Source organism: Leuciscus leuciscus (assembly GCF_965113295.1).
Source record: "Leuciscus leuciscus genome assembly, chromosome: 19".
In the NCBI taxonomy this organism is placed as follows: domain Eukaryota; kingdom Metazoa; phylum Chordata; class Actinopteri; order Cypriniformes; family Leuciscidae; genus Leuciscus; species Leuciscus leuciscus.
In genome coordinates, this window is record NC_138743.1 from 12597771 (window position 1) to 12611293 (window position 13523).

The following is a 13523-nucleotide window of genomic DNA, read 5'->3' on the forward strand; positions in this document are numbered from 1 at the left end:
TGGTAAACTTAGACCGACAGCAGCCTGGCCTGCAGGGCGGGAACCTCTAGGTTATAAAACCTTATAAATGTAGACGGGGAGGCCCAGCCTGCCGCCATACAAATATCTTGCAAGGCAATCCCACTTGACCAGGCCCACGAAGAGGCTCTGACACCCAACGGGCACTGTATGCCCTTGGAGGCGTATGCCAGCGCTATAGCATCAACTATCCATCTGGATAGGCTCTGTTTCGACGCGGCTAGTCCCTTAGAACGTCCGCTAAACGAAACAAAGAGCTGCTCCGTCTGTCTGAAACCAGACGAGCGAGACACATAAGCTCGTAATGCCCTGACTGGGCAAAGGAGGCTCGCGTCTCTTTCCTCATCAGGGACCGGTAGGGCTGACAGGGAGATAACCTGCGCCCTAAACGGTGTGTTGAGGGATTTTGGAACATAACCATGCTTAGGTTTGAGTATAACTTTTGAGTCATTAGGCCCAAACTCCATGCACGCCGCGCTCACAGAGAGCGCGTGTAGATCCCCTATGCGCTTCACTGAAGCGAGAGCCAGCAAAAACACCGTCTTGAAAGACAGGTGTTTCAAATCGATTGACTGTAAAGGCTCAAATGGTGCACCTTTCATGGCTTCCAGAACCGTAGAAAGGTTGCATACGGGGACGATTCAGTCTCTTAGCCCCTCTAAGGAAGCGGATGACTAAATCGTTCCTTCCTATTGACTGACCAAGCGTTGTTTCTGAGAACGCTGCTATAGCCGCCACATAAACTTTGAGCGTGGAGGGGGCCCTGCCCTCATCCAACAGCTCTTGTAGGAAGGAAAGCACCTCCGTCACACCACAGTCTGTGGGTGACACCCCACGGGCTGTGCACCAGCCCGAAAACACTGACCATTTCGAGGAATAGAGTCGTCTCGTAGACGGAGCTCTAGCCTGCGTGATCGTGTTTAATACTCCTTTAGGGAGTCCAACATGTACCCGTTGATGGCCCAGACATGAAGGGACCATAGTTCCGGGTGAGGATGCCAGATCGAACCGTGGGCCTGTGAGAGGAGGTCTCTCCTCACTGGTACTGGCCACGGGGCAGTACTTGCTAACTGCATCACGACTGGGAACCAAGGTTGGTTTTTCCAGAACGGTGCCACCAGCAGTACTGAGCATCCTTCTTCCCTGATCCGTTCTATCACCTGAGGCAGGAGAGAGACGGGGGGAAAAGCATAGAGCGGGCGGCGGGGCCACACATGGGCCAGCGCACTCCTGCTCTTGGAGAAAAATTCCTGACAGTGAGCGTTTTCTGGAGACGCAAACAGGTCTACTTCCGCTCTGCCGAATTTCTTCCACAGCAGTTGGACTGTCTGTGGGTGTAGAGACCACTCGCCTGCCGGAACATTGTTCCTGGACAGTCTGTCCGGTCCTATATTCAGGAGCCCTGGCACGTGCGCTGCTCTGAGCGAGCGCAGGTTGCACTGAGCCCATACCAGGAGGCGTTCTGCCAGCCTGTACAGGTTCTTGGACCTGAGGCTGCCCTGGCGATTTATGTAGGACACCACAGACATGTTGTCCGAACGGACCAAGACGTGGCGTCCTTTTATTTGGGGACAAAAACGCGTCAGCGCGTTGTCTACTGCCAGCATTTCGAGGCAGTTTATGTGCAGGAGCTTCTCCCGTTCCGACCACTGGCCGAAGAACGGTCTGCCCTCGAGCAGCGCTCCCCATCCCGAGGTGGACGCGTCCGTGGACACCACTTTCACCCTCGAGGAAGTCCCCAGGCTTACACCTGATTGGTACCAGTCGTTCGCTCTCCAAGGTTTCAGAGCTGTGACGCACTTCTGATTGACCCTGAGGCGAAGCGAACCGGATGCCCACGCTCTGCGTGGGACTCGCGCTTTCAGCCAAAACTGCAGCGGAGCAGGCCCAGCTGGAGCACTGACGATGCTGAGGCCATGAGACCTAGCATCTTCTGAAATTTCTTGAGCGGGACAGACGCGCCACAGCGAAACGAGTTCGCTGTGCGTTGAATGTCTACCGCGCGCTGTGGTGATAGTCGCGCTATCATGGACAGCGAGTCCAATTCTGTGCCCAGGAAAGATATCTTCTGACTGGGTGACAGAGAGCTCTTCGCCCAATTGACACTGAGACCCAAATCCTTGAGGTGATCGAGTAAAATGGTCGTGTGTTCTATGAGCACTGCGCGAGATTGCGCTAGAATCAGCCAATCGTCCAAATAGTTCAGCACTCGCATGCCTCTCATTCTGAGGGGTGCGAGCGCCGCATCCATGCACTTCGTAAATGTACGGGGTGCCAGGGACAAACCGAACAGCAGGACTGTGTACTGATATGCCTGGCCCTCGAAGGCGAATATCAAATATCGCCTGTGACGTGACGCTATCTGTATTTGAAAATACGCGTCTTTCAGATCTATTGACACAAACCAATCTCCTTGGCGAATCTGCACAAGGATTTGTCTGGTCGTGAGCATCCTGAACTGTCGCTTCACAAGCACTTTGTTCATTTGCCTTAGATCTAGTATGGGTCTGAGACCCCCGTCTTTTTTCGGTACCAGGAAGTATCTGCTGTATAGCCCTCCTTCGCTCTGAACTTGAGAGAGAGGCTCTATGGCCCCTTTGCTCAATAGTTTCGCCACTTCAGCTCGAAGTAAATGTGCTACTTCTGTTTTTACCGTGGTCTCGACGCGCGCCACATAGCGGCGAGGGCGTCGGCGAAACTGCAGCGAATAGCCTCTTTTTATAATGTTCAGCACCCACTTCGAAACCCCGGGCAGCTTTGCCCATGCGTCTGCATGGATAGCTAGGGGTTGAATACGAAGCGCGCTCCGCTCGCTCAGCGATGGAGAAGCTTCGGCGTGCTGCAACACAAGCATCGCGCTCGTGACATTTGAGGCATGGGGCGCGCTGATAACAGCGGGCAGATTGCCCGCGCTCGACTCCTCTGCGGTGGTCAACCGCGAGGGGGAGGGCTGGGCGGTTCCCGTGGGAACTGTCATGTCTATGTGTGGATGTGGGCGCGGGACAGCGGGCACATTTATCACACCGAAAGCATCGTTCGCTTGCGTGAAGCGAGTGCACGTTGGTTTCGTTTTTACAGAAACCGTGAGACATGCATAACGCGGTGTTAGTGGGCACTGGGTAGTGGGCACATTCACCATGTTTGAAGCGCAACCGATCTGAGTCGGTTTTATGTGCGCGAGCCCTGTGTGACAGGCTGTGCTTGTGTGTAGGGATGGGCACTGGGCAGTGGGCATTCTTACTACACATGAAACACCATCGGCCGTGGCCGGGACACCAGAAAATACACTCTTTTGGGGATTTATCTGGGTAGCCGTGAAAACGGCATTTGTGTGCAGGCAAGCGGGTGACAGAACCGACTTGTTGGCTGCAGAAAACACTGGAACAGTCACATTTGCTGGAACTGGACGAGCGAATAGCTTTGGTGTGAGTCTGGCCGCAGCGGGACTTAAACACCGTCGTTTTCCTAGCTGTGCTAGGACGACTTCGGGGCCTCGGGCTTCACCGTAATCCTAGGTCGCGGGCCACGTACGGCGGGGCGGCGACCGGATGAGCGGGAGCGCTTCGGGCCTGGCGGCGCTGTGAAGTGGAGGCAGTGGACGGTGGCTGTGGCTGTGAGCTCTGAGCAGACGGTTTCGCACGGCCTGCTGCAGAGCTGGAGCGCTTCGGGAGGAAGTGCTTCATAGCCTGTGACGCTTTTTGTACCTCTGCGAATCTCTCCGCGAAATCCTTGACGGAGGATCCAAAGAGGCCTGTGGCGGAAAGCGGGGCGTCGAGGAACGCGGTGCGCTCAGACTCTGCCATTTCCGAGAGCGTCAGCCAAAGATGTCTCTCAGTCACGGTGAGAGAGGCCATATTCCATCCAATGGCTTGCGCTGCAGACTTAGTAGCACGGAGAGCGAGGTCCGTGGCACTCCTTAAGTCCGGCACGCAGATCGCGTCAGGTCCTTCCTCATCCAGCTTACGGAGGAGATCTGCCTGGAAGATCTGAAGCGTTGCCATGGTGTGCAGCGCTGACGCAGCTTGCCCGGCGGCGGAGAAAGCGCGGCGGAGCAGGCTCGACGTCGTGCGGCAAGCTTTAGAGGGTAGGGCCGGCTTAGCACGCCGTCCAGCGGAGGGCGGGCATAAGTGGGCCGCTATCGCCTCTTCGACCGGCGGCAGCGAAAGGTATCCTTTGTTCTTGGCATCGTCAACAGCGGAGAATGCCAAAGAAACAGCAGGACGCACTCTAGCCGAATAGGGGCGTTCCAGGCTTTGGCGACTTCTTCGTGTAACTCAGGAAGAAAAGGCGCCGGTCTGGACGCAGGCGAAGCGCGCTCCCCAGGCAGGAAAAATCCATCCAGCCGGTTGTGAGCGGGCTGCTCAGGCGAAGACCACTCGAGGCCGAGGCTCGCTCGCCAGGAATCATCCTCTCCCAGCAGGGCTTCCTCATCCACGATGTCAACGGAAGCGGCGGCAGACGGCGGCCGCTGTCCGTCAGGAAGCGAGGCTGACGAAGCCGGGGAAGCAAGCGGGCAAGCTTTGGCGGCTGAGGGAGGGTTCCGGGGCCCGCTGGGCACGGCGCTTTTTACGGCGCGACGCCGCGGCGGGCGGGGGAGCAGTCTCGGTGAAGAAGGCTAGGCGAGTCCTCAGAGTCGCCATTGCCATCAGCTCGCAGTGAGGGCAGCCGCCGTCAGCGAGCGCGAGAACTGCATGTTCCTCACCCAGGCAGGAAACGCAAACCACGTGGCGGTCCCCGTCGCTGAGTGTGGCTCTGCACGAGCCGCAGGAAGGCATCTTTAAAAAGACGCTAGCTCTTTTAGAATGTGTGTCGCGGCGGCGACACACACACACAAATAGAGTACAGTGTAATCAGAAAGGATATAAGCGCCGGAAAGCGCAGCAGGAAGGCAGGAAGGCGGCGCGGCCAGCGACTACAGTGACTCGTCCCGCTGAAGGTGCTCTCTCTCAGACGGTGCGGCTTCTTCTCCAGCTCCAGCGATGCGTGTGCTTCGCTTGAAGGATGAAAAATCAGATAATAGCTGCCTGCGAGCGGTATTTATAGGCCTAGACCACGCCCATTTCGGCGGGACGTGACGCAGCGGGCGCGAAGTGCCCTGATTGGGTCTGGCGTCACGCCAGGCCTCGCTCGATAGGCTGCTGCAGTTGCCGCAGAGCAGCCAATAGGCGCGCGAGCTGCCTCGCCTATGTCTGCATGCTGCCGCAACGCGTTTTGCATTATTACAAAATTAAGGATAATTTTTGGCTTCAATATCTCGCGGAAAAAGGATTTTCCCCGAGCGTAAGATATCTTACGCAGTACGAGAGACCTCTCGTAAGAGAACTAAATGTTTTTAAACAATTGCTTGTTTTAATAATATTGCGTTTTCCCCCATAGATATAGATGAATGTCTGGTCAGTCCATCTGTATGTGGTCCACATTCCAACTGCACAAATGAAATAGGAAGTTACAATTGCTCATGTTCGGATGGATTCACTGCAACAAACTCAAGTCTCACCATCAGCATCAATAATGCATGTAGAGGTACATCCTATATTCAGATTTGTTTACTCTAGCTTTTAATAATAAGAGTTTATGCATGTAAATTTTTTTATGTAACTTTTGTAAGCTAACCATTCTCATTCTCATTATTCTCATTATTTATTCACACATGTATGAGTTAACCAAACTGTTATTTTTCCCATAACTTCCTTTTAATAAAGATGTGGATGAATGTGTTGAGAGATCAGAGGTCTGTGGTCCAAACTCAATCTGCAACAACACTGTTGGGAGTTACAATTGCTCGTGCATGAGTGGATATAATGTAACAGACCCAAACCTTCCTATAAACAGCAGTAACCCATGCAGAGGTATGATTGATAGCTGAAGCACTGAGCAAGTTTATATTTGTACTGTCTAAATCTTTTGTCAAATTAAATTTAACCTTTCTCTTTTTTTAATTATTTTATTTCAGATATTTATGAATGTCTTGACTCAGTATCAGTATGTGGACCGAACTCTTACTGTTACAATTACAATGGAAGCTTCTCATGCTTTTGTTGGGAAGGATATAAAGTCTCAGATGGGAATAAGGCGAATACCAAAAGTAACCCATGCATCGGTAAGTGTACACTATGTAATATTCTCTGTCATGATTGTTGCATAATTTCAAATGTCTTTATCAAATATGTCGATAATCATTGTTTGTTTATATAGTTTTTTAGAAAAATCAAATTTTACTTTTCGTTCTCCTAGAACAATGTTGACATACAAAAAACACCTTTTGATTCACACTATGGGCCCTATCTTGCACCCAGCGCAAGTGACTTTGTACACCAACGCATGTATCATTCCTATTTTGCACCCGCGCAAAGCGGACTTTTCCCTCCACAGAAGCACGTCGGTTAACTAAGAAATACACTTGCGCTCCCGGGGGCGGATCAGCGCAAAGAGGAGGCGTGTTCCGGCGCAAACGTTCCTTCTTGCTATTTTGCAGGTTTAGAAAACAATTGCGCCACTAACCAGGAAAAAATAGTTTAAAGTCAGTGGCGCGTTGCGCATGTTATTCATAGGCTATTTTAAGGGCGCATGCTTGGCCATAATCAATGTAGCGTGTGCACAACGCGCACTTTGATTCTCTCATCTACACAGAAGCAGCAGTTTTCATTTTTGCAAATCATACATTATTACGATAGATAGATAGATAGATAGATAGATAGATAGATAGATAGATAGATAGATAGATAGATAGATAGATAGATAGATAGATAAACAATTTATTATAAAAGCATACATCTAGCTTACACATTTACCCAAATTAACCGAAGTTAATTTGGGTGGGTTTCTCCATTTCAATGTAACTTCTCTCTTTTACGGCCGTGACGAGAGCGTTGCTCTCCTTGGCTGTGAACCGCTGCTGGCGCGCGCCTGGCAAATCCGCCGTTACAATAGCAATCCGCTATGGAAAAAGCGCATCTGCTCTTAAAGGGAATGTGAGATGACGCTCTGATTGGTTTATTTCACGTTACGCCCAAACCACACCTATGAATAATGAAGCTACTTCAGACCAACCCATTTTAGATTTGCGCCTGGCGCAAGAGTCATTTATCCCGCCGGGAAAATAGCAACAGCGCCGAGACCCGCCCACAAAGTTACTTGCGCTTTGCGCTTTAACACTTGCGTTTCAGATCGTTAAAATAGGGCCCTATATGTATCAAGTATCCCTTTTTTCTCCCTTGTTTTTTTTGTTTTGTTTTGTTTTTTTCACATGCAGTTTGGACTTGTAAGTTTAGGGCTGAAATAATAGTTTTATCCAGCACTTTTTCTTTGGGAGATACGTTTACATTTGTTCTGGCCTTTTGTGCTTTAAATATTGCAGTTTCTACCTTTTTGATTTCTATTCTTTTTCTATAGACATATGAATGCCATGAGATAACAAATGTATTTCATGCCTTTATGTGTTTGTGTTAATGAATTTTTTATTAATTATAATTTTTCCATAGATATAAATGAATGTCTGTTCAGTCCATCTGTATGTGGTCCAGATTCCAACTGTTCAAATGAAATAGGAAGTTACAATTGCTCATGTTTGGTTGGATTCACTACAACAAACTCAAATCTCACTATCAGCATCAATAACACATGTAGAGGTACATTCTGTGTTCAGATCTCTTTGTTCTCTAGCACTGAATAATAAACTAAATGTTCCCTTTCATGTCGGTCACTCCAACATTCGTCGGAGGGATCCGACAGAAATGGGATCTTTGCAGAGAGACCAATCTACTTGGAGAGAAACTAAACGAGCCAATGCACATTGGCATGTGATAATTGCGCCAGCTGCTTCTTCTGGGTTTATAATGAGCAACAGGTGTAACGCATCTTTGCATTTAGCTTCGGAGCCCAGCTGATTCATGTTCTGTTCCAGCAGTCTTACTTCTAAAGAAGAGACAACTTTTCGAGTGTTCTTTTTGGAAGAACCCCTCTCCTTCGTGTTGGTGTCACGATGCTACAGCAGGATCACCTCAGAAATAAAAACAGCTGTTTTCACAGCTCTAAGCGTCCCCCCTCTATACCCTCTTTGGACCTGTCTCTGGTGCTCAGCGCACTGCAGAGACCTCCCTTCGAACCGCGGCAGTCAGAAGAGCTAAAGATTCTGTCACTAAAGACAGTGCTCCTTAAGCCTGGAACACACCAAGCCGACGCAGACGAACTAGCGCTGATGAAAGCCGACTGTGTTGTCGCCTCGCGTCGGGGTAAAAAGCTGCACTTGAACACACCTAGAGAACTACAGCCGACTGTCAGCTAGAATGCGCGTTCTGCGCCTGCGTGTAAATGAGACAGCTGTCTATTTCTGCAGATATATTCGTCTATATTCGTCATTCAAAAAGGGAAACCGGCGCTGCCGGCTGCAGTTACACAAACCGTAAACAAAGCAGTGCGTGCTTACCGTTTTGAATATCAATCCTGCTAAACACTGTCTTTATTCCACTCCTCTCGTGTTAATATTGAAATATTCACCAAGGAACACTCAGATAAGATGACATATCATTAGAACAGCCTTCTATCTGTACCGTTTTGACTTTGCTCGCTATTTTGCTATTATTCTCGTGCACTGACTCGGTCACTAAGCTGAACAGCCAATCAGAGTTCCCTCTTTCACCGACGGCCCGACGCCGATTCAACATGTCGAATCGGCCGTTACAAAGCCAACGAGGACCAATTTCAGCCGACGGTGCGGAACACACTGAGAAGATTTAGTCGGCCGACGCACGGAAACTGCCCGACGGCCGACCGTCGGCTTGGTGTGTTCCAGGCTTTATGGTGCTGGTTTCTATCAAGAGGGTAGGGTACCTGCAAGCGTTTTCGGTCGACAAATCGTTTCTAGAATTCGGACCGGCTGGGTCTCATGTTGTCCTGAGACCCCAGCCCGGATGTGTGCCCAAGGTTCCTACCACACCCTTTAGAGACCAGGTAGTGAACCGCAAGTGCTGCCCTCGGAGGAGACAGACCTAGCCCTGGCTTTTCTCTGTCCTGTCTGCTCCTTGAGGTTATACGTGGACAGAACGCAAAGCTTTGGACCTCAGACCAGCTCTTCGTCTGTTACAGAGGCCAGCAGAAGGGAAAGGCTGTCCCCAAGCAGAGGTTAGCCCACTGGATAGTAGATACTATTGTCTTGGCGTATCAATCCCAAGACGTGCCTTGCTCGTTCGGGTTGCGAGCGCACTCAACTAGAAGTGTTGCTTCCTCCTGGGCGCTGGCTCAAGGCACCTTGCTGACAGATATATGTAGAGCTGCGGGCTGGGCGACAATCAACACGTTTACTAGATTCTATAGCCTTCGTGTAGAGCCAGTATCTTCCCGTATATTTGCCCCAATTGGCCAGTAGCGCGGGGAACCTGCTCAAGTGTTAGCATGGTACGCCGTTCTCGGCTGGTCGGCCAGATACGTGCGTCTATTGCTCCAGTGTGTTCCCCGGAGACGGCTAACCCTGTTGAGTTCCTCCGTCACCCCTACGGCAGTCAGACATTGCGGAGCATCTGACGCCAGGCCTAACACTCGTATGCATTGAGGAACCTGTGCTAGATTAGGTGTCCATTTGTATCGGTTCCTGCGGCGACCCCATATGTGTAAATTTCATGGTACGGCTACCTTGTCGGCTAGCCAGTGTCTTTCTCTTGGCAGAGCCCGCTCTGCCGTCTCTGCCAGTGCGCTTGCCCACTAGGATTTGGCCGGAACCACCCCAGAGACTTCCATATGTTGCGCTACCCTGCTTGGCTAGTCCATATGGGTTTTCTCCACATGTTACCACCCTCCGGGCAGGACGTGGCTTCTGCAGCGTTCTCCTTCCCCTAGGAAGGGCACGCTTTCCCAGTGTTATCCAATATTCTCATTGAGTTGGTCTTGTGGAACATCAGTGGCCAGGACTCCCCGCATAGGCTTCTGCCCCTAATAAAGGGAGAGAAGTGAGGCTTATGCAGGGCGCTGGAAGGGCCAACAACATGGCGGTGTTGGTAGGGATCCCATTTCTGTCAGATCCCTACGACGAACGGTGGAGTGACCGACATGAAAGGGAACGTCTTGGTTCCGTATGGTAACCCACATTCCCTGAAAGAGGGAATGGAGACGTTCCGTCCCGTCGCCATGATGTTCAGACCATCACTGCAGACGGCCGGGTCCCTGGCTCGGCTCCTCAGCAAAACCAAAGATGCGTTGCACCTTCTGCTCATTATATACCCGTACTGCGTGATAGAAGCAGCTGGCGCAATTTTCGCATGCCAATGTGCATTGGCTTGTTTAGTTTCTCTCTAGAAGTAGATTGAGTAGAAGATTTACTAAATAGTCTCTCTGCGAAGATCCCATTTCTGTCGGATCCCTCTGACGAACGTCTCCATTCCCTCTTTCAGGGAACGTTGGTTACCATACGTAACCGAGATGTTTTTGTACACCCTTAGTCCAATCAATTTTATTAAAATAAATAGCAAATATGTTTTTAATGCTAACATTATGAAGTTTCAGTGTTTCCTACTTTGGATAAAATATTCTAAATGGAATATTAGATTGTACTGTTAGGCAATTCATTAATTGACCTCCACATTCTGTATGAGTGACCTAAAGAGGAAACTGTTATTTTAATGTCTGTAAAATTTTCTTTTACTAAAGATGTGGATGAATGCGTTGAGACATCAGAGGTCTGTGGTCCAAACTCGATCTGCAACAACACTGTTGGGAGTTACAATTGCTCGTGCATGAGTGGATATAATGTAACAGACCCAAATCTCCCTATAAACAGCAGTAACCCATGCAGAGGTATGATTGGCAGCTGATACTCTAACCTTTTGTTAGTGTTTGTACTGCCTTAATCTTCTGCCAACTGTTCACTTTATCAATTACTTTGTTTCAGATATTCATGAATGTCTTGACTCGCCATCAGTGTGTGGGCCGAACTCTCACTGCTACAATTACAATGGAAGCTTCTCATGCCTTTGTTGGAATGGATATAGTGTCACAGATAGTAATCAAGCTATTAATAAAGACAACCCATGCATCGGTAAGTTTTTTACCTTATTACCACCTCGGGTGTGCATTATTTTTCTAATAATTCAACGGCCTGTCGTCAATTATTCCTTACATATTTAACGATATCTTTTGCATTTCTAATCCAAACAACGTCAAACGTGGCACTGCACTTACTCGTGCCCGTAGCGAGACACCTGTCAAGTTTGAAATCCATCGGACTAACAGTTCGAGAGATATTCGAATAACAGACACACACACAGACAGACAGACAGGCAGACGTTTCTGTAATTTATAGATAGATGTGGATGAATGTGTTGAGAGATCAGAGGTTTGTGGTCCAAACTAAATCTGCAACAACACTGTTGGGAGTTACAATTTTGCTTGTGCATGAGTGGATATAATGTAACAGACCCAAACCTCCCTATAAACAGCAATAACACATGCAAAGGTATGATTGACAGCTGAAGCACTTATTGCAAATAAATTCATGACAAAGAAAAGGAGTATTGGGAGGGTAATAACTCTTTTTTTATTATTAGTTTGTTTTATTTAGTGTTAACACCGTGTATATATTCTAAAACAAAATCTGAGATGTTGCTTAAAGCTGTAAATGTTTTATTGTGGATGTCTGTTGCATGAAGATTTAAAAAAACTTTTTGGGGAGTTTTCCACATTTCCCCAGTTATTATTTTCATATCAGTGCATGTAATATTTTTACTATGTTTTTGTATGCAAGTGTTTTTGGACATACATAAGCCCACATTTTTTTAAATTCTTGTTCAAAGGGGTGGTATAATGCCCTTTTCACAAGATGTAAAATACTTCTTTGATGTCCCCAGAGTGTGAATTTGAAGTTTTAGCTCAAAATACCCCACAGATATTTTATATACTGTAGCATGTTAAAATTGTCACTTTTTGAGGGTGAGCAAAAACGCACCGTTTTGTGTCTGTTCCTTTAAATGCAAATGAGCTGCTGCTCGTGGCACAGAGGGCGGAGCTTCAAGAGCTTGCACTCACACAGACATGGACTGAAATTTTCAAAAACTTTTAGCCTTTTATGTTCAAACCGGATTCAGACAATGATGGAGAGACTCAAAAAGAAGTGACAACATATAGAATGCAACAGGACATTTCTGAATGGTTAGTTGATTCATTTATATAGCTTATGTGTAGTTATCTTCTAGTGATTGATTAGTATATTTTGTCTTGGTAATCTATAAATCGTGTTCAGGGGGTGGGGTTTATGTACATTTTAGGGTTCAAGATGTCACTAACCCTGGAGGAATGTTGTGTAGTCCCTACCAGCCGTTTGTAGTAGGCCTTAAAAAGCTATTTCTTTAAAAGCAAATATCTCCCTTTGCTTTGAACTTTGAGCATTGTAACTTTGCAGATGTTGTTTATGCTCAAACAGCAACATTACACACTAACTTAAGTTTAAAAAGTGAAATCATAATCAACCACCCCTTTTAACAATATTTTAGACATAGATCAAACTCTTTTGGATTTCTACTTCTTTGTACAAATCTTAGATTTAAAAATGCTGATATTGTTCTTTCTCAGTTCCCTATCAATCTGTCACCTTCACGTTAATTGTCATTGACTGACGAATTGGGATCTTGCCTGAGAGCCCAATCACCTTCAAGCAGAGGTGGACCATAACAAAGTACATATACTTGAGTACTGTACTTAAGTACACTTTTTGAGTATCTTACTTGAGTATTATTTTTTATGGAAACTTTTTGCTTTAACTTCACTACATTTGAAAGACAAATATCGTACTTTTTACTCCATTACTTTTCTGTCAAGGTCCTTGAGTAGAAAGTAGTAACGTAAGTCAGGGGATGATTTTGGTTGCAGGGGTTTGATTTTGGTTGGAAATGAAAGTCGGGTTGACATCAGAACCCGACTGATGTTGGTTTCTGACGTCAACCCGATTAAAAATGTTTTTAACCACAATACGTCTGTCCAACGTTGGAGATTAACGTCAATCTGATGTTGGATTCTGACATCAACCTGATTTTCATTTTCAGCGTTGGGTTTGGTCTTCTAAATGCGAATTTTGTCATTGTTTTGGAGCACACTAGCTTATAGATAACAGTAAGGCTAACATATTCATTCTAAAAGACAAACAACTTTAAAGGAGTCATGACCTGTAATTTTCACTTTTCCACGAGAAAAAATGTATGTTATGATTGCCTAACGATTATACACTGGCCGGGAAGCCGATATTTAAAAGTGAAGCGTTTGTTTACCTCAGGGTTTGTAAAATATCCCACGTGCACGCGCACTCAAATACGAGATTTTGATTTCTACCCTGGCTTGACGTCACGACGGTGGAGGATATACCATATATGGACACCACAGACCTATGCTGCAGGAAGCCCGCCCTGCCCCTCTCCCCTCATATTCAGTCGAGCGCCGCCATGAATTCCGATTCGAAGTACGCACTCGACCGTGAAAGATGCAGAAATGTGGTGCACACGTGAGTTGCTCTGTTGTTGACTGCCAGA

At 47.7% G+C, this 13523-nt stretch overlaps 1 protein-coding gene across 1 annotated transcript in view; it reads left to right on the forward strand.

The window, feature by feature from the left end:
• The window catches only part of adgrf6 (adhesion G protein-coupled receptor F6), a 107465-nt gene that overhangs the window by 54804 nt on the left and 39138 nt on the right, over positions 1 to 13523 (forward strand). The window contains exons 68-73 of the mRNA XM_082148134.1: positions 5401 to 5541; positions 5721 to 5867; positions 5972 to 6118; positions 7500 to 7646; positions 10657 to 10803; positions 10898 to 11044. Coding sequence (XP_082004260.1) covers positions 5401 to 5541; positions 5721 to 5867; positions 5972 to 6118; positions 7500 to 7646; positions 10657 to 10803; positions 10898 to 11044 — 876 coding nt within the window. The remainder of the gene's footprint in view (positions 1 to 5400; positions 5542 to 5720; positions 5868 to 5971; positions 6119 to 7499; positions 7647 to 10656; positions 10804 to 10897; positions 11045 to 13523) is intronic.